This window comes from Pituophis catenifer, unplaced genomic scaffold, assembly GCF_029215685.1.
Source record: "Pituophis catenifer annectens isolate HBS135680 unplaced genomic scaffold, rPitCat1.0.hap2 SCAF_3, whole genome shotgun sequence".
NCBI classification, from domain to species: domain Eukaryota; kingdom Metazoa; phylum Chordata; class Lepidosauria; order Squamata; family Colubridae; genus Pituophis; species Pituophis catenifer.
In genome coordinates, this window is record NW_027256883.1 from 151,780,471 (window position 1) to 151,801,166 (window position 20,696).

Below are 20,696 nucleotides of genomic sequence, written 5' to 3' on the forward strand. Positions count from 1 at the left end.
AAAAATTTCATTAAGGTGCAACTTAGACCAATTGGCCTGCTCATGAAACACAGCTGTTCTGGATACTATAAATTTGTTATTATTATCGATGAATCTGTACCCTTTGGTTCCAGTTTCGTATCCCATGAATCTTAATCTCCTGGATACGTTTTCTCCCTTTCTCCTCAATTGTTTAGGTATGTGCACGTCTGCAGTAACTCCAAATATGTGCATGTGTGCTAATTTAGGTTTTCTATTGTACATCACCTCATATGGTGTCTTATTCACAATACTGGACCATGTTCTATTTTGAGTGTAATTTGAATAATGTAAGGCTTCTGACCAAAATTGTTTGCCTAAACCAGCATCCTCTAATGTGCATCTAATCATGGTTTGTAGTGTGGAGTTCTTTCTCTCTGCAATCCCATTTTGAAAGGCAGAAAATGGATTGGACGTGAAATGTAGCATCCCTCTATCCTTTAACCATTGGGAGAATTCTTTAGACATGAATTCACATCCCCTATCTGTCATAATTTGTTTTATTCTGATATTATGTTGTGTTTCTATGCGTTTGTAGAATTCCTTAAATTTCTGAAAGGTTTCATCCTTGTGCTTTAATGTGTAAACAAAACCATAGCGACTGTAATCATCCACTATTGTTAGGAAGTAACGTTTTCTATAGGTGATTGATGGAGTTAATGGACCAACTAAGTCCATATGTACCAAATCAAAAATATTGTTAGTTGATCTGTTAGATTTTTTTGGTCTAGGACTGGTTTTTAGTTTGGTGGATTTACATACTGAGCATTCTAAATAATTTTCACAATTTTTTATTTTTACACCTTCTGCGTGTTCAGTCATTTTTTGTACTACAGGAAAGCTTGCATGTCCTAACTTCCTATGTAAGATATGAGCACACTCATCATGAATTGGTTTACCTATTTTTGGTTTCTTCTCATTGTGTGTATTTTTGTTATCATGAGTTATTTTACATTCATCATTGTCACTGTTACTGACATTTTCATCATCTGCTTCAATACAATCTTCCATATTTGAATCAATGTTATGTAACCATCTTTCTTTGGTTATCAGATAGGGTAGACCCCCTTTTATCATCACAGTGCCTACATTTGTTTTGTTCTTTTCTATAGTTGCTTTCCCCTTTGAGAAAACTATATTGATGTCAGATTCTCTGCTTAGTTTTATAGCACTTAGTATGTTGTGAGGTATTTCTGGGATTAATAATACCCCCTCTATTTTCCCTAAACCAGGCAAGGTCACATTTCCTCTGCCTAATACTTGAACCTTTTCTTGATTAGCTACCTTTATCACAAACTTATCTTCTGTAAATGAAGATAATATACTTTTGTTATTAGTGGTGTGATTTGTTGCACCAGAATCAATAAGCCAATTATTGTTCTCATCTTGTTGTGTTTTGGTGCTGTCTTGTTTATTTAGCCCATTTAGTGACCCAGATTTTCTCTCTTTTGAATTTTCTCTACCCCCTCTACTTTCTCTGTAGTTTGGTGGACTTCTATATTTGTGTCTATTTGTGGAAGATTGTCTGTAATTGTATTTGCTCCTATATTCTGGCCTATGTCTCTCCCTTGGGACTTTGGGACAGTCTCTTCTACTGTGTTCCCTGGATCCACAATTGTGGCATCTAAAGGCTTCATTACATTTATCTTGAAAGACTACTTTCCTAAAAGATTTGTGTTCTGTTTGGTTACTGGAACGATTTTTTCTTGAATTGTCTTCTGCTATCAATTTGTTAGATAGACTTTCTATTGATAAATATCCCAAATTAATGGTATCTAAGTGTGACATAAAGCTATCCCATGATGGATCAAGTGAATTGATAATAACACTTTTCATAGTTTGATCTGAAATCACTTCCCCCCTCAATTGCAGCTCAGCTCTTATTTTGTTTAGATTTATCAAATGTTCACTTATAGAAACCCCTGGTTTCACTCTAGAAGAAAAGAAATCCTTAGACATTCTTGTGGTTGTGGCTACGCTATCGCTGTGAAATAGATTAAACATGCATTGAATTATTTCTGATACAGTTAGGTTTGGTTTGATGCTATGATACATTGCAGGAGACACGCTAGAAATTATTATGAAAAATGCTCTATGATGTAAACAGTCTATTTTTAAAGTCCAAGGTCTTCTTGGAGGACTAGTTATAAAGAATAGTAAATTTTCTTTCATAAAAATAACCTGAAGCTGTTGGTACCACTCTTGTAAATTAATGCCATCAACTCTAAGTTTTGGGAAGTCACTGGGTAAGTTCCCCACATTATTTTGTCCATTACTTACAACCTGAGGCAGTCCGTGGTCTCTCAAGTGCAGGAAATTACAGAACGGCATTGGGATGCTTGTAACGAGTCTGCGCGGTTCTCTGGCCAGTTCAAGTCTTTCGGGGCCGTCTACGTAGTTTTGCACATGCGCGTTGCTCATTTCTTCTTTGGCGCCGTTGTGGAAGGTTCTCTCCATTTCAGCTCTCTCGATCCGCTCCTCTTCAGATGAGTCGGTCTCTGGCTCGGTTTTTGGGGCTTTGGTGATGGCGGCGGTTCTTCTCTTTCTCTTGTGTGTGCTGGCACTCGATTCTGTCTGCGGTGTAGGACGGAATCGGCATGGCTCTCTGGGCTCGGGTGTCGTCGTTTTCGAAGTCAGGATGGGAGCGTGCAGGTCTTGAGTTGTCGGTTTGATTGCTTGCTTCTTCGTTGATGTCTTAGAAATTTTCAATCTTGGCCCAAAAGCAGCAAAAAGTGTTTTCATTGCTGACTCTACTTGAGACTTTGTTAAATCGTCTTCACTTTCTGATTTTGGTTCATCTGAAGAGTTTGAGACTTCTTTTTCACTTTCTTCGTCTGATAGCGTTTTTCGCGCCAGAAATTTTGAACTGAGCGTTTTGATTGGCTCTGCTTCACTCTCTTTTGAAGTTCGTTGAAACCAAGATGGCTGCCGTTCAAAATTTCGCGCGGGGTCACATCTTTTCTTTTTTACAACTATTTTCTCAGTAGTCATTTCACTCACAGTTTTTTGATCTTTGGGTTTTTCTTTAATGATGTTTTTCTCTCTCGCTGCTCCGCTGTTCCTCAGCATCTCCTGGAGGTCCGCGATGAGGCTTTCATCATTCTTTTGGCTTTTTAGTATTTTTAATATTTCTGACCTGAGTTCGTTATTTTCTATCTCGATTTCTTCCTGGTCGTTATTTTCACTCATCAGTTCTTCTTCTTCAGTGGTGTATTCTTCGGATTCTCTCGAAATCGCATTAGTGGATTCGTTGATCATCTCTTGATCAGTTTCTATTTCTTTGCTGTAGGCCCTGGTGTTGGGCCTATCTTTCTTGGACATTTTTAATTACTTATTGAGTCAATTAACCATCCTCTGCTACCAGCTTGTTGCAATATTTTCAGGATCAGACTCAATAAAGATAATAGAAGTTATAGGTTTAAATATAATTCTCTTTAATCATAATAGGCATTCTATATTCGCTGAATATTCAAGATAGAAGCAAGGAAAATGGGGAGGATGGCTCCTTTTATATACAAGGGGCGGAGCCAGGAATGGGAGTGGTAAAATATGAATACATTAAAGCTCAAGTAATAAGTTAACCCCTGATGTTCCATATATACATTATTTACACATTAGAGAATAAGGCATTTACATCTGACAAGTCCAGACCTTAACCCAATTGAAAATCTATGGAGCCAACTAAAGAAATTTGTTAATCAGAAGCAACCCACCAATAAAACACAGTTAATAGGAGCAATCATTCAATCTTGGTTTCACATTATAACAGCTGCAGAACTAAAAGACTTGGTTCACTCCATGAAAAGAGGTTGTAAAGCCGTAATTCATGCTAAAGGTTACCCAACTATTAACTGACATGGTGATAATTTTTGTGTATCTCGTTTTTTCTATGGTGATAATTTTTGTATATCTCATTTTTTCTACGTGTTTCACTTTTCTTCTTTATACTGTAACTGCTATTCTAATAGCAAATCCTTCATAAAAGTTATTGCCTTACATTCCTGATTAAATTATCTTTTCATTGATATATAATTTTATGGTAGTACTCTAAAAAGGAAGTGGTGTTATTAGCTAGCTTTAGAAAATACTTTTCCCAAAAGGTTTCCACAATTTTGGCCACTACCGTAAAGAAATCCCAAGTCAGCAGAATCAGGAGATTTCAGAAGGGATATTAATATGGAATATTAACAACTGCCCCACATCTCCCTTCCCTTTTTTCTTCTTTTATGACATTTAAGGAGGCCAAATTCATACAAACCATCCCACAATCCTAACCCACTTCACCTACAGCCTGCCTCCCTAGAAGACCCTGTACATTCACTGGGCGTATTCCGAGGGAAGCGGTCATAACGGGGCAGTCTGAGGTCATCAGGTCGTTGCACCAGGCAGATGCAATTCCTCCTTAGGCAACGTCCTCTACTGGCTTCACCGTCACGATTGTGGCGTCGAGGTCTGGACTCAGCTACCTGACGATATAAACCGCGGATAACAACATGGTCTAAACCAGCCCATCGAGGCTACTCGCGCCCGCACGCAGCAAACGCTGCGCTTAAGCTGCCTTGCCCGGGCAGGCGAGCGAGCGATGCCATCGCTACACCAATCGCAACCGGTAGCAGCACCGTTTCTTTCCAAACCGTCAGCAGGAGTTCACCCGGGCACCGGCAACATGCAACCGCCGACTCGCCTCTGGAGCGCAGTGGGGCGGCAAAGGGGAAAGAGACCCAGCCCCGAAGTGGGGAGCTCCAGGCGCGTCTCAGTCCCCCTTCCCTTCGCCGCCACCTTTTCGCCTCTCCACCCGCCTCACCTTACTGCTCCGGTAGAAAGCTGCCGGGGAGCTTCGGTGCCTGGCGAATTCGGCCAGGTTCTCCTCCTCGAAAGCCAAGGAGAGCATCAGGTCTTCGCCTTCGTCCGCCTCGTAGTGAGCGGCGGCCGCTGAAGCTGACCAAGCGAGCGCGCCGACTAGCAGCAGCAGCAACCGCGAAGCGCGCCAAAAGCCGCGGCTGCCCATCACGGCGCGCTTTGCAAAAAAGCGAGCCTTAGAGCGCGGGAAACCCGCAGCGCCGGCCTAGAGCGTAGCCGGGAAAAAGGGCGTCAGTACAGCCAGGGCGCCTCGGCCTCGAGGCGAGCCTCTTTATGGAGCTGAACTGCGCGCTACCGACTTGGGTTTATAAACTGCCCTTCGCGCTGCGAGTCGCTCGGAAGTAACAAACGCTAAGTGACCATCCGAGCGAGCGCGCATACTCACACGCGCAGCAACTCCGCTTGCTTTTGCTTTCCCTCCCCACCGGCCCAGATGTTCCTGTGCTCCTCTAAATCTTTGGGGCGGGGATGTGCCGGATCACGCCACCGTTTTCCCATCGGACCATCCTACCTTGTTAAACATTAATTGGAGTTTCTGCCCCCTTCTTTTCTTTTCTTTTTTTTTTCCTGGCGTCGTATTACAGGGATGTTTTTATTTATTTATTTATTTATTTTAAATTCCCCAACCAGACAAATACCCGTATTTCTATGCCTGAACACGATTAGAAAATTATGCCTGGAAGCAAAGGAGGAAAAAAGCTGCCTCTTCTGCAGAAAGTCCTTGGGAGCGTTTTGTATGCTTCCAACAGGCATCGCATTTTTGTGAACCTTACAACTTGTTGTTAAACTCGGCACCGAGATTAAAAGTCACCCTTGTGTTAAGTAAATATTTGACCCTCAGTCAAAGTTGAGGTCCGTCAGTTTTACAGATGACGAGCAGCAAGTGATTCCGGCTTCTGGACCAGATTTCTTTTTTTCTTTTTCTTTTTTTTTTCCCTTTTTTTTTTGCGTTGCCGAACCGGGAACTGGGCTGAGAACTTTGTGCAGGTAACAAAGCCTTATTCCTGAGCTCTTTTGCAGGGCACTATTTTAAGTTGTGTAATTCATGACCGAAATATACTTCCCTTTGAATTCCTATATTAAACAAGGAGTTGAACTCAGTGGCCTAAATGTTCCCATCTAAATTTGATGTGGATAGCTCAAATCTACACAGCTTTAAATGGGATCCTTTAAATGGCATCTATAAAAGAGGATAAACTAATAAGTGACTTCCTAGGGTACACAAAATATCCGCATAACACTGTTAGGCATATTTCAGCTTATATAACTTCTAACAACACTCATCCCCATTAGTTAAACTAACTGCTTTATCACTGGAGGTTTTTAAGAAGAGACTGGACAGTCACTTGCCTGCAGTGGTGGGTTGCTCCCGGTTCACACCAGTTTGCAAGAACCATTAGTAAAGTTCGGAGAACCAGTAATAACATTGGCTGGCCACACCCCCGAACCAGTCCCTGGCCCGGTCGCCACTCAATTACCCCGCCCACCTCATCAGAGGCTTTTTTAAAAAAAAAAAAACTTTTAAAAGCATTTTTTCTACAACCTCTTCAGCCGAAGAGGTTGTAGGGAAAAAAACGCCTTTAAAAGCCTCTGGCGATCCCAGCTGAGTTGCCTGATCACCAGAGGCTTCTAAAAGCATTTTTTTCTGCAACCTCTTAAGGTTGTAGAAAAAATACTTTTTAAAAAAAAGTTTTTAAAAGTTGGCCACGCCCACCAGAACCTTGCTGGTTCTGTATGTAATGTTTGGCCACTATTGATTCCACCAGCCTTAGTGCCTTTCTGGAACAGATTGTTAGAGTTATGGGTCGATTCAATTCTTGAATTAACATTTTCAGAGAGTAGGCTGGTTGCTCCACTCTGTGGTATTACATTGCCACATCACTCCATCTTATCTTCTATCCTACTTAATAAATATATCAACCCACTCACATTAGGTCATTTGGATATTTGGAAGGTCTTGTCACCAATGCGCAGATACTGTATTGCTCTTATTTCTCTAACATCCCTGATGTTCAGTTGATGCTGGGCTTGGATTGCTTTTGAAAACCAATTTAGGTTTAATCCAGATTACTTGGAATTACTCTACTGGTTGACTCTAACCTCAGAGCAGATGGTATGCATGGGTGTGAAAGCTTTTCACTTCACCAGAACGTTAGGTAGATAATTTGGGCCTGGAACTATTACTGTTGTGGTTTGGCAAAATAGGTCTAAAACTCCAGCAATCTGTCAGATTAGCATGATGTTGCAGGAATTTTAACTAAGAAACTGGGCTTTACAATTTGCATAGACTCCGTAAGATATATGGATTTATATATATTTCTCAAACTATATCAAAATATGATGAAGTAAATATTTCTTAATGTAGAGAGGCAGATTAGTCTAGTGGTTAGAATAGAATAGAATAGAATAAAATAGAATAGAATAGAATAGAATAGAATAGAATAGAATAGAATAGAATAGAATAGAATAGAATAGAATAGAATAGAATAGAATAGAATTCTTTATTGGCCAAGTGTGATTGAACACACAAGGAATTTCTCTTGGTGCATTGTTAGGGCATTGGACTAAGAACAGAAAACCTAAGTTCAAGGCCTGCCTTATTTTGGGCTAATCACTTTCTCAGCCCTAGGAAGAAGGCAATGGCACATCACTTCCAAAAATGTTGACTAGAAAACTGATGGACATATCCATTAGCAGGAGTCAAGACTGACGTAAGACATGCAAAAAAGTATGCAGCTAACTGATTTCAGTAGATATAAATCAATGGCTTTAAGACTTGGCTCATTGAGAATTTGAACTAAGATTAATGTACCCAAAATGAAGCCCAATTTATATTTTAAAAGGGATTTAAATTTAATTAATATTAGATACTTTACACACTAAAATAAATTACTGATGGTTTTTTTTATGACAAATCAGGTTACATTTTAATTAAAGGTATCCTGCTTTATCATAAAATAAATGTCAAGTAATTTGATTCTAACCAATGTTAGAATCATATTTTAGTGTTCTTATCCAGCTGGTCTTTCAGGTAATTTCTGGGCCCAGTTTTGAGTCCTGAAAAGTTATGAAAGAAGCCTCAAGACTTGATGAGTTGCACCACTTGAGTCCTAACACTATCAATGGAAGCACTTTTGAAGTTTCGAATCTCAGAGCATATGGCAGGAAGGACAGCAAAGAAAGATCAATGCCTATTACTTGAATACTAGAAAGAAAGTGACCATAAACAATAAAGGGTTTTTTTTTTCCCCCTTATGCTATTTCATTATATCCAGGACAGCAATGAAATTCTGGACAAGTATTTTGTAGTGCTAGAGAAAATTGGCAGGAAATAAAGTCCAAAGGCAGGAACCAAGTGGAAAGCTTTGATTGGAAAATCTGTTCTGTGGTCTTCTTGGAATGTTTGAAGTTCAGTACTTAATTCAGCTCAGCCACTTTAAACAAAACACTCACATGTTCTGCATCCTTTAATTTTAGGTTTTATGGATCACTGCTTTGGAGTTGGATACCAAGAACTTCTTAAAGCTGATTCTGTGTGATTTGTTCCAAGCAGTTATGCTCTGCAGGAAGGACAAGGCAACATATCTTTCTGAAATGAAAAGAGAAGAAGGAAAAGAAAAATAAGAGATTTGGTAAATGTTCACAGCACTGATGTAGGAGGGAAAGGATGACCACTAGAACTGTGAGAATCGTGTAACACAACACTTTATGAAACAACCAAAATACTCCCAAATTGCTGCTCCAGATTTTGAAACAATGAATCTTGTTGGAGAACCATGGTTTTGAAGGTCATACAGAATGAAACAAAATACCTTAACTCGACATATTGAAGGATATTTTTGAACAATGGACTCAGAGGTTAATTTTGAGGGGGTCTGCCTCTATAGATCGACTATTTAAAAATGTTATGGAAGAACAGGTTTTACTGGACAAAACTGAAATTCATCTCAACTTGGATTTTAAAATGACAGGCTATAAGAATAGCATGGGAAAAGATGATAAATTGGATATACAAATGAATCCGGCTAATACCTTAATAATTAAAATAGATATATAAATAATAAACTAAAAGAGTGCCCTTAATAACTTTCCTATATTGTATTTACAAAAGAAGCTTGGTAAAATTTGTGACAAGGGACAAAGAAAAAATGAAAAGTTCTAGGACATTGTTTGGAAGAATTAAAAGTTCAATATTGTTAAAGATAAAAGGAAGGAATATAAAGTTGTCTTATTTAATCAAGATTAAAATTGATACATTATCTTTGCTGAATCCTTAATGGACTTTTGCTGACCAAGACTGAATGACAAGACTTTAGGGATTTGTTTATAGATGGGATATGGGGATCATATCCCATCTCTTATCCATAAAGGTGAAAAATTTACTAAAATTGTGTACATTTGTGATGAAGGTAGGAAGTAACTTCTTCAAATACATCTTTTCCGTACTACATTCTTATTTTTTCCCATTTCTCTTTTTCCTTTCTCTCTTTTTAGATTTTATTAGTTTTTAACTGTTTTAATTATAATCTTTAATAAAATTATTATTAAAAAAGAAATTACAAAACTGGATGGGGTATGGGAGCCATCACATAGAACAGAACCAGGTAGGATGCATAATGGTTTTTCCTGTCACGATTCTTCTAGAGCTCAAACAACCTGCTTAATTTTATTTGTTTGTTTGTTTATTTGTTAATGTAATATGGTGATATTACATTAGCCGGAAGACTACAGTGCTAATACAGAGTAGTAGTTTGGCTGCCTAACACTGCTTGCCCTGTTCAGTTCATGCTCATGTGCTTTCCAAGGTGTGACCGGAGATGACCTAGCTATGCATCAGAAGTAAGGATGAACACCATCCTGCAGCAGCATCTGGGGCACTTTCCTTCCACCGAAGCTGCCTCTCAAACAGGCATCACAACCGGGAAGGTCCAGCACTGGCAGGATTCTAACCATCAACACGAAGCACCAGCTCGTTTTCCCACCTAAATGGTACCTATTTATCTACTCGCATATAAATAACAGACTGCTAGGTGGGCAGAAGCTGAGGAAAGTGACAGAGCTCACCCCACCATGCAATGCTAAGACTTGAATCACTGGATCAAAGACCATCTCCAGCATTATTAAACCACTGAGCCACCGCGCCTCACTTATGACATTGTGAATAGTTGGATACAATTGGCATACATATAAGGAAAATTTGGATCTTCTCTTACTTTTCATTTGAAATCATTATGGAAAATAAAATGGGGAAGGGAGCAAATAATGGTTGCCTTCCAATTTCTTTGCCACTCATGGTCAATTTCACTCAGTCCTTCTTTGGCTTGATGCCCCCTAAAACATTGGCACTTACTCTGTACTGAAGGCACGTTGGTAAGCCAGGATGTTGGCAGAATCCTGAATTCTCATGAGCTGTTCCGGATTTCCACCATGGAAAAGAGTGCCTACACAGCATAAAGTGTAGCAGAATGCAGGATCTTGCAAGAAAAAAGGTGAAAATCTCCTTGACTGCAGTCTGTGTATATCCACTGCTTATTCTGGGTCACCAATATTGGTGGAGCAAGAAGAGTTAATGGACTGGCAAGTCCAATCTCATTTCCTGAGCAGAAGGCAGTGTTGTGCTGGGCTCCAAATAGCAATAGGTCTCCTTGCCAGAAGAAGAGGAAAGCAAATAATTTGGGAACAAAGTGAAATTCTATGACCTGTCTTTCTCTTCCAAAAAGAAGAATGCCAGTTGCTTCTACTATGGTAGTAAGAGAAAAAAAAAATAGAATGCTTTCATATTGTAGCAGAAAGAAACTATTATAGCCGTGATAGCGAACCTATGGCACGCATGCCACCTGTGGCACGTGGAACCATATCGGTGGGCACGCAAGTGTTGCCCTAGCTCAGCTCCGGTGGGGCTGGAGGTCAGGAAACTGGCTGTTTTCCGGCCTCCAGAGGGCCTCCGGAGGGGTGGGGAAGGTTGTTTTTGCCTTCCCCAGGCCCCTAGAAAGGCTCTAGAGCCTGGGGATGGTGAAAAAACAGGCCTACCGGGCCTACCATGCTATTGTGTGCCAAAAGTGGGGGGAGTGTGGGGGGTCATGTGCGCATGCATGGGGGCGGGGTGCATTGAATTATGGGTGTGGGCACGTGCATGCACGACTTCCCCCGCGCTCCCCCCACTTTTGGCACGCGATGGCAAAAAGGTTAGCCATCACTGAACTATAATATGCTTAAAAAAAAACCAATTAGATAGCCACAGTATGCTACTTATCAGCGTTGGAACCATCAGGAAAGCACGTTGGCATAAAATTTGCTGCCTTGATAATCAAGCCCTACTCTGCTATTATAAGAAGGCCATCAATTGATGCTGTCTTCATTTTTAATGGAGAATAATTAAGGAAAGTGATGCTAAATTTCATCCATTCATTTGTCTTCTCATTGAATGTCTCATTCTATTATGAAAATGACCACCATTCTCTAATGTTGTGTGCAGGGGTGGTATTCACTTACCGTCACTACCGGTTCGCAAATCAATCTGTTCCAGATCCCTATGATAAATATTGTTTTTTTTTAAAGATTTTTAAGCACAAAAATAGTTAATTATGCCATAGAACTCACAGTGTAATAATAAAATGTAAAATCCTTTAATAACACTGAGAAAACCTTGAACAAGAGAGAAAACTGTTCAGACAGTCAATTCTGAGAGGGGGGGTTCCTGTTTTGAGGGAGAGTTGGATGTTTTCCTTCAGGTGTTTTCTCTTTTGCGATTTTTTCATCTTCTAATATTTCGTCTTCAGGAATTTCTGGGTCAGAAGTTTCTTATTTTTTTATCCGTTTAGCTGGTGGGCCAACAATCACCAAAAGCCAATCTAATATGACTTGTGTTTTCCTGCGCATCAAAACTTTACGGAAATGAGAGATGACATGATTGTTCATCATGTTCCACACTCTTCATAAGAGTTTTGTCGGGGTGGTGCTTTTCAAAGAAATTCTGGCACTCATTCTGTTTTCCTATGACGTCTTTCAACACATCAGTTTTAATCACCTCCCTTTCATCTTCTTCCTCCAATGACTGCTCCTCAGTGAGCACCTTATACTGCTCATTCTGGAGTGCAACGAGTTTGTCCATTGTCAGTTCCTCATCGTGATCTTTGACCAGTTCCTCAATGTTGTCACTGTCGACTTCAAGATCCATGCTCTTACCCATGGACACAATCTCCTCCACAACTGTGGGCTCAAATCCTTTGAAATCTCGTTCAGCAACACATTTAGGCCAAAGTTTCTTCCACATCAAGTTCAAGGTCCAGTACATGACGTCTTCCCAGGCTTTGTTGATGAGGTTGATGCAATGAACAATATTAAAATGGTTCTTCCAGAACTCCCTCAGGGTCAAAGATCTCTGTTCAATCACATTACAACACCTGGTGAAGAGTCCCTTAGTGTACAGCTTCTTTGGAAATTACTTGTTGGTCCATGGGCTGCAGAATAGGAGTCTTGTTTGGGGAGAGAAATGTGACCTCAATGAAGTCGTACTCATTGTCCATATGGTCAACCAAACCTGGAGATTGTGCCAGTGCATTGTCCATCAGGAGAAGGCACCTTTCAGGCAGATAATTGTCGTAAAGTTATTTCCTAGCAGCGGGAGCGAAACTCTCATGCAGCCATTCCAAAAACAAGCTCTTTGTGACCCAACTCTTCATATTAGCCCTCCACATCATGGGCAGTTTGACCTTGTTCACATTTTGCTGCTTGAACGCACAAGGGTTCTTGTATTGGTAGACGAGTAGCGGTTTAATTTTTAGATCGCCACTTGCGTTCGCACACAGCAAAAGGGTCAATCTGTCCTTCATTGGCTTATGGCCTGGCATAGCCTTCTCCTCCTGTGTGATGTAGGTCCTCTTCAGCATCTTTTTCCAAAACAATCCCATCTTGGCGCAGTTAAACACTTGTTGCGGGACATATCCTTCGGCCTCCACAAATTTAGCGAAATCTTTCACGAACGCTTCCATAGCAGCAACAGCAGAACTAACAGCCTCTCCATGCCTTACAACACAATGAATACCACTTCTCTTACAAAACTTTTCAAACCACTCTCTACTGCTTTAAATTCATCACTTTCTCTACTCAAAGAAGGGTATTTCTGACGCAAATTACCATGTATCTTAATTATTTATTTATTTCTTACTTATTACTCATATTTCTATGCCGCCCACTCTCCAAGGACTCTGGGCGGCTTACACCAAAGACAGTATACTAAATAACATATTGCCCCCAACAATCTGGGTCCTCATTTTACCCACCTCGGAAGGATGGAAGGCTGAGTCAACCTTGAGCCGGTGAGATTTGATCCGCTGATCTGCTGAACTAGCAGTCAGCTGAAGTAGCTGCAATACTGCATTCTAATCACTGCGCCACCTCAGCTCATCTTCTTTGCTTTCTCGCATATGATCGCCTCGCTTATGCTATCACCTGCAAGTTGTTTCTCGTTCAATCATACTAACGTTTTTTCACCTCTTCCAGCACTTGAGGCCTCTGCTTGGTTAGCATTGTCACTCCCCTTGCAACATTAGCTGCTTTAATAGCCTCTTTCTGCTTCAAAATAGTCGAGATCGCAGACTTTGATTTCTTGTACTCTGCAGCAAGATCGGCAACACGCTCACCACGCTCATATTTTTCAATAATTCCCTTCTTCACTTCGATTTCAATTTTCTTTAAAACCTTCTTCTCACCAACGTTACCACTCTTCACTTGATTAGAGGCCATGGTTAATTGCAAAATTAATGCAGCAACCACACATGGGTGTGTGAAAATTTGGCGCTTACAAAAAAAATGGCGCAGAAGGGGAAACCGTCTGCGGCCATGTTTGCTCGCCACCCGAGTATGTGTTCATGACCAGATTCAAAAATTATGTGAATTTTTTGGTTGGAACCTGATTTGGTCATGGTCAGAAATATTCGTGACCAGAGGTTCTACTGTAACAGGTTGCCTGTGACCCCATGGATGGCTACTTCTGAGCTTGGTTCTAGCCCTTTTCAGAAAGAGAACTAAATCTGTGTCCAAAAATAGCCTTTTTGACAAGTCAAATTGGAGGACCAATAATGATATGATTACTATACCGCCTGGATCAATGGATAATGTATCTCAACATATCAATAAGACAACATATTGGAGAAAACTTCTTTTCGGGCATAAGGAAGAAAAGGTTTTTCTTCTTAGATTTCTCAAGAAAAAAATAGTATTTATGAGATAAGATCACTTTGTTGCAGTTTGGCTATAGCAGCAATAAGCAGCAGGAGAATAAATAAAGGGAAAATACACAATCAAGTTGTTCAACATTGTTATTGCTATTAAAAGGCTACTGTTGCTTAATGTCTGTATTTGATCCGGTGTCGGGGATAGGACTATCAAATGTGGGGTACAAAAATCTGAAGAATCATTAGATGCAGCCAATATTTCATTTATTGTGATTCTTTTCTGCCCTCTAGTGCTTTTCTGGATTTTTGCATCCAAATATGATAGCTCTAGTTCTAATTTGACATCATTTTTGAACATATAAATAACCAGATTTGCACACAATGCAAAGTTACTAAGAATCGTGATATCTAAAATTAACCATGAATGGTCCAGAATGGTGCAGAATAATTCTGGATGAAGACGCTAGAACTGTGTTTCTCAACTCAGCAACTTGAAGATGTGTGGACCTCAACTCCCAGAATTCCCCAGCCAGCATAGAGTTGAAGTTCACACATTGTAAAGTAACTAAGGTTTTGAGAAACACTGGGCTATAGGTTTAGTAAGTACAAACAGATACAAAAAAATCCCTGATTGTGTCTCTGTGTTATTGTACTATGCTATACTAATACTAAACTATACTACATAAAATAACATAACATAACATACTATGACAATCCCCAACTTTTGCGACTTGGTGACCTGGCAGCGGGGGAGGAGAACTGGACTGCGCAAATGGCAGGCCGATGCATGTGTGCAGCTTATGCGATCATGGGACCAGCATGCATGTGTATGCATGCTCAGTTCAACTTGCACAAGTGGCCTGCCACTCGCATGGCCCACTTCCAAATAATCCAGGGCCTGGTAGTGGGCTGGGCAGTGGTGAAATGTAAAATTTGTTACTATTGGTTCTGTGGACGTGGCTTTGGGGGGGGTAATGGCTTAGGACCCGGGTATTTACGAGACTGCCTTCTGCCACCGATAGCCTCCCACCAACCAGTACGCTCCCACAGAGAGGGGCTCCTCAGGGTGCCGTCGGTAAAACAATGCCGACTGGCGGCCCCCAGGGGAAGAGCCTTCTCTGTGGGGGCACCTAACCTCTGGAATGAGCTGCCCCCAGAGATACGGCGGATCCCGGATCTTCGCACCTTTCGCCGTGCCCTAAAGACGTTTTTATTTCAACAAGCCGGGCTGGCCTAATTTTTAAATTGTTTTAATTTTTAAATTGTTTAACTATGGGTCTTAATACAAGGGTGCTTTTAATTGTGGGCCAAATTAATTTAATTGGATTTTAATACTGTTTTTAAATTTTGTATTTCTTGTGTTTTATTTGTTGGCTGTTCACTGCCCTGAGTCCTTTCGGGAGAAGGGCGCTATATACACTAAATATAAACAATAAATAAATAAAATAAATAAATAATGTGACTGGGTGGGCGTGGCCAACTTTTTTTTTTTTTTTTTACTTTTAAAAGCATTTTTTTGGCCAAAGAGGTTGTAGAAAAAATGCTTTAAAAAGTTTTTTAAAACTGATCGCGCGGCTCAGTTGGGCATGGGGGGGGCAGGGATTTTTGCTACTGGTTCTCCAAACTAACTGCCGCCATCGCTACCGGATCGGGTGATCCAGTCCGAACCAGGAGCATTTCATCCCTGGGCTGGGGGTTGTGGACCCCTGCCATACTATACCATACCAGTTGAGTGAGTGAGTGGCATCAAGTCAGCCTTGATAGTACAGGGGTTTAGTGCACCCTGTTATTAACACAGCTGCCTGCAATTTCTGCTGGTTCGAATCTCTCCAAGGCTCAAGGTTGACTCAGCCTTCCATCCTTTCTAAGGTAGGTGAAATGAGGACCCAGTTTGTGGGGGCAATAAGCTGACTTTGTATAAAATATACAAAAGAATGAAGGCTATTGCTTAACGCATTGTAAGCCGCCCTGAGTCTCCGGAGAAGGGCGGCATATAAATCAAATCAAATCAAATAAATAAATAAATAAATAAGTTGTTTTCCATTCCTAGCAACTGGATGGATGGATGGATGGATGGATGGATGGATGGATGGATGGATGGATGGAGACAAAGGTACTATAGATATGACAGTACAGGTAGTCCTGACTTAATGAAATTTCCACCTCCTCTCCAAGATGGGGGTATGGGGTGGAAGTCATGTAAAACCTTTACACAGGGACTTGACATTATTATTCACATTCTTATTCTCTCTGCTCTGAAAGTTTAAGGGAAGATGGACCGTACCATATATATCATTCTGAAGGATACCCAAAGGAGTGTATATTTTTCCACTAGAGGGCAGACTGGCACAAATTTACCAACTGAAGGGCCCAGTTTTGGTTCCAAGATAGGGAATGTAAATAACCAAGAACCAGATTTAATCACAATAGTCTTGATGGAATTGCTGAGAAGATTATGACTCATTCCTATCCTATTGATTTCAGCAGATTTATTCTAAATATGATTTGATTCAACCTATTGTATTTTGGTTTTTTAGTGCCTCATCCTTGTCCTTTCTTGGATAGAGATGCCTTAAGAAGTACGGTATGTATGTACATATGTATGTATTTAATTTTTTATACCTTAATAATCTTTCCCTGCCAGTGTGTTAAATTCGATTCCTACAGGAACCGAAGTCATTGTCACACAGTTTTCTTGTAGATTAGCATGTGACAGAACCCAGCTGCAAGCCTTATAAATAACGATGGGCTGGGTTAAGTGCATTTAACTAATTATGGTTTATTCAGTGACTATAGTTAAATGAATGGTGGCTTGATGTTTTAATTAATGTGTGATTTAGTTTACAGAGTTCCACTCCACAGCCATCACTCCCTAGGAGAATGAGTACAGATAGTCCTTGACTTACGACCACAGCTGAGACAGGAACTTCTGTTGCTAAGCAAGACAAATGGTCATTGAGTCGTGCCCAATTTTGCAACCCTTTTTGGTATGGCTGTTAAGTAAACCACTGGTTGTTAAGTGAATCGTGCGATTGTTAAGCAAATCCATCTTCTTCCATTGATTTTGCTTGTCAGAAGCCTCTTGGGAAGTTTGCAAATGATGATCATGTGACCCTGGGATGCTACAACTTTTCCAAGTGCATGCCAGTTTCCAACCACCTGAATTTTGATCTTGTGACCAAAGGGACTCTGACAGTCATAAGTGAAGATTGGTTGTAAATCACTTTTTTCAGTACTCTTGTAACTTTGGTCATTAAACGAATAGTTGTATGTCAAGGACTGCTGTATACTCAGTCTTTGTAGTTTCCCTTCTGTTTTTCTTTATGAAAGGGGAAAGCAAAAATACGGGTTGAATTCATTTGCAGATGATCTGGAATAAGGAGCATGGATGTTATTTAGGGGAAACGCTGAGCCTTTTCCCTGCCTTTCTGACAGAAACTTTTTCCCATATCTGAAGCCCTCAGGTGTGAGGTTGCAATGTAGGCTAAGGATTCAATGCTTCTCTTCCCCTCCCGTTTTTTCTACTCTCCCTGTGCTCAACAGCGTTTCCAAGACTGCTGTTTGCAGGAGGAGGGTCAAAAAAGTCAAGATGGCAGCCTTGACCATCTGATGGAAGCCTGCTTCTCTCATGGGCATTGCTTGTATAATGATCATTTTAAAAAGAGTAAGGATTTCAATTGCAGTCACCATCTTGACTTTTTTGCCGTAGTGATACACTCCCTGGATACTTCTGTTACCAAGGTATTTTGCATCTGATTTGGCTAGGGCACAAAAGATAGAATCATCAGGGTCACTGGTGCTCTGTGAGCTTGATGGTTTTCTTGCAGACATTTTATTACCCAAAAAGATGACATCATCAGTGCATTGATGAAAACCACCAAGCTCAGAGAGCACCAGAGACCCCACAATTCAATCCTCAGCTACCAATATTCTCTTCTATCAGTACAATCAATAGTACAATTTAGATTAAACGTCCTAATTTCACACAATAAAATATACTCCCTTCTTGGCCTATAAGTGTTCTACTGCCAAATGAATCCTTTCCCAGATAAAAGGTGAAAGATCTTTTTCACCATTTCTTTTGCTCTGGGGAGTTAGGTAGCCCATAATCTTGCAAGGCCATTTCCCCAAAGCCAAAGTCCCATCCATCTGCCTTGACAGCCCCTACTCTCACATTCCCCAACCTGACACCCTCCAGTTCTATGTGGGGACTGCAGCTCCCAAAATCCCCAGCTATTCCAGCCTTCGCTTGCTGCTTATAGTAATGATTTGCTCAGGAGTTGTTGTTGTTTTTTTTCACTCCAAATGTTCCTGATTTTAATTTCTACTCAGGTGAGCTATTTCTGTAATGTAACTAATTGGCTTGGCTCCTTCGCCCTAGGTCAAGGTTATTTCCAAGGCTGTTGATCGTTGCCTCAGCCTTGTCTACAAATAGGAAGCTTACAACTTGGGCACTTAAAAAAACAATCTATGTTTTAATTTCATGCAGGAATGTCCCTTTTCCTAAAATACTTAACCCCTATGGGTATCCAGGATTTGAGCTACTTCACTGAAAGTCCATGAGCCTCATGATTTTATAGGAAGGGACATGCTTATATACATGGTACTATACATGGTTGTTGAATCAGTGGCAATTTTTGACATTCACACAATATGCTAAAGCCAAACCATCTTCTGTCTTAGCACAACATGTGAACGCAGCCATTAAGCCAGAATGAATTCCTTTTTTTACTATTTATCAAGTGAACCTCGCCTCTGTCTGATATGCTTAGAAAATAGACCAAGTTCTGCTCAATCTGGGAGTCTCTGTGAGGGAACCAAGAAGGTGGCACAGTCACACAATTGATGCCACACCCCTTTTTAATGTGTGCCATACATGCAATGCACATTAAAAAGAGGTGGGGATTATGATGTACATTCCCCCCTGGGATCATTGGACAGTTTTGGTTAGTTCAACCAAGATTAAGGTGGCAAATGTTTTGAAACTGTGTAAATATCCCATCGGGCTCTTTTAGATTGGCAAGTATGGTAGCCAGAGAAGTAAAGAAAGATGCATGATAGAAAATAAATAAGCAGATACATACATCAACAATTAGCAGTGATATCTTCCGTCATCATGGAGTAAGTTCAAAAACACTTCCAAAATAAACAGAAATAAATTCTCAAGCAGCTTTAGATAAAAAGGACAAAAAAAGAACCTTCTTTTATAGGGAAATATGGTGCGAGAAAATACAAGCCCACAATTTTACCTAAAGCAAATCCCTGTAAATAAAAATGTGCGTTGGCAAATTTTATTCAGGTCAGTAGGCTTCTCTTGCCAACTTCTTATGGCCAGACAAAACTGCCACTGGGCCAGTTCATTAGCAGATGCATTTCAGCAGTGAACAGGACTACCATCCAGCCAAAAGGGCCCTGGCCATACACTGCTAACCATAGATCACTGATCCTTCTCTATAAGCACCAGGTGGATATCAAATAGCCATAGTATTTTGTTTGGTCTTGCTGGCTCCAGAAAAGATCACACCGATTTTGTGAGCATTAACAAATGGTTGGTGAGTTCCTTATTTGGAATGTCATTCAGAGGAAATCTGAAGAAAAAGCAGTTTCCATCAAAAAAAAAAAAAGCTAAGCACTGTAAAAAAAAAAACAACCCACCTCCGTAATATGATAGAGAGCAAAGAAACCAGTTCAAAGGTGTTTGGAAAATTGCTGATCAGAGTAAACACGACAGGATCCCTTTTCTTTTTCCTAAGAGTTTATGTTCTCTGAGTACAATGTTTAGGAAACATTCATTTTTCCACCTTTCACTTCTTCCTCCACTAGCAAACCTCCCTTGCGGTTGTCTAAGCAACACTGCTTATGACTTTGCTTCCTTTTTCTGTATTAATTCCTCCATAGAGGAGCATAGGATCAAACCCAGGCATAGCTCCAAGCTCTGAAGGTCATCGTGCAATTTTTACTGACTTTATGTCAAGAGGATAAATATAAAAAAGCAGCCAATGCCCAGAGAAGATGGAAAAAAGATAAATAATTATGATAAGCAAGACTATTTTAATATGCTGCTGAAAACACACAACTCCAGTTTTCTACCAAGTATGCTGGCATCTACTATATTTCTAATTCTAATTCAAAGTCACTTGGATCCAGATTATTAACTGGGTGTACTGGCACCATATTGGCATCTTTTTCCAGATATTCACCTTAAGAATGTGGAGCACCCTCTCACTGTTGTCTGTTTTCTAGAAATAAATAAACATTAGTTGTTTTATTAGTTGATGTTATTTGCTGAATATCTTGTCTACTTTTCAATGAAGGGTTGATAGTAACTATGTAAGAAAGAGTTGGCAGAGGGGAGATATAATGGCAGTCTTCAAATATTAGAAGATCTGTCACAAGGAAGAGGGTATGGATTTATTCACCAGAGCTCCAAGTTAGGACAAAAAACAGCGAATGGATGCTTTACAGATGGATAACCAAATATAAAAAGCCATGAGAACTATTAAGCAACGACATAGACTGCTTAGGAAACTTATGAGTGGCTCCAACTCTAGACATTTTCAATCAAATATTTGGCAGTCATTTGGGAGGATATGATATTCCAGCCTTGGCCAGGGAGGAAGATTGGAGACCTCTGGATTAGAT

The 20,696-nt window shown here is 40.3% G+C and overlaps 1 protein-coding gene across 1 annotated transcript in view; it reads right to left on the minus strand.

The window, feature by feature from the left end:
* PCSK9 (proprotein convertase subtilisin/kexin type 9) overlaps positions 1-4,914 on the minus strand; it is a 38,346-nt gene extending 33,432 nt beyond the window's left edge. Inside the window, exon 1 of the mRNA XM_070941303.1 lies at positions 4,823-4,914. Within this exon, the coding sequence (XP_070797404.1) occupies positions 4,823-4,909 (87 nt within the window). The 5' untranslated portion in view covers positions 4,910-4,914. The remainder of the gene's footprint in view (positions 1-4,822) is intronic.
* Between the last annotated feature and the right edge of the window lie 15,782 nt (positions 4,915-20,696).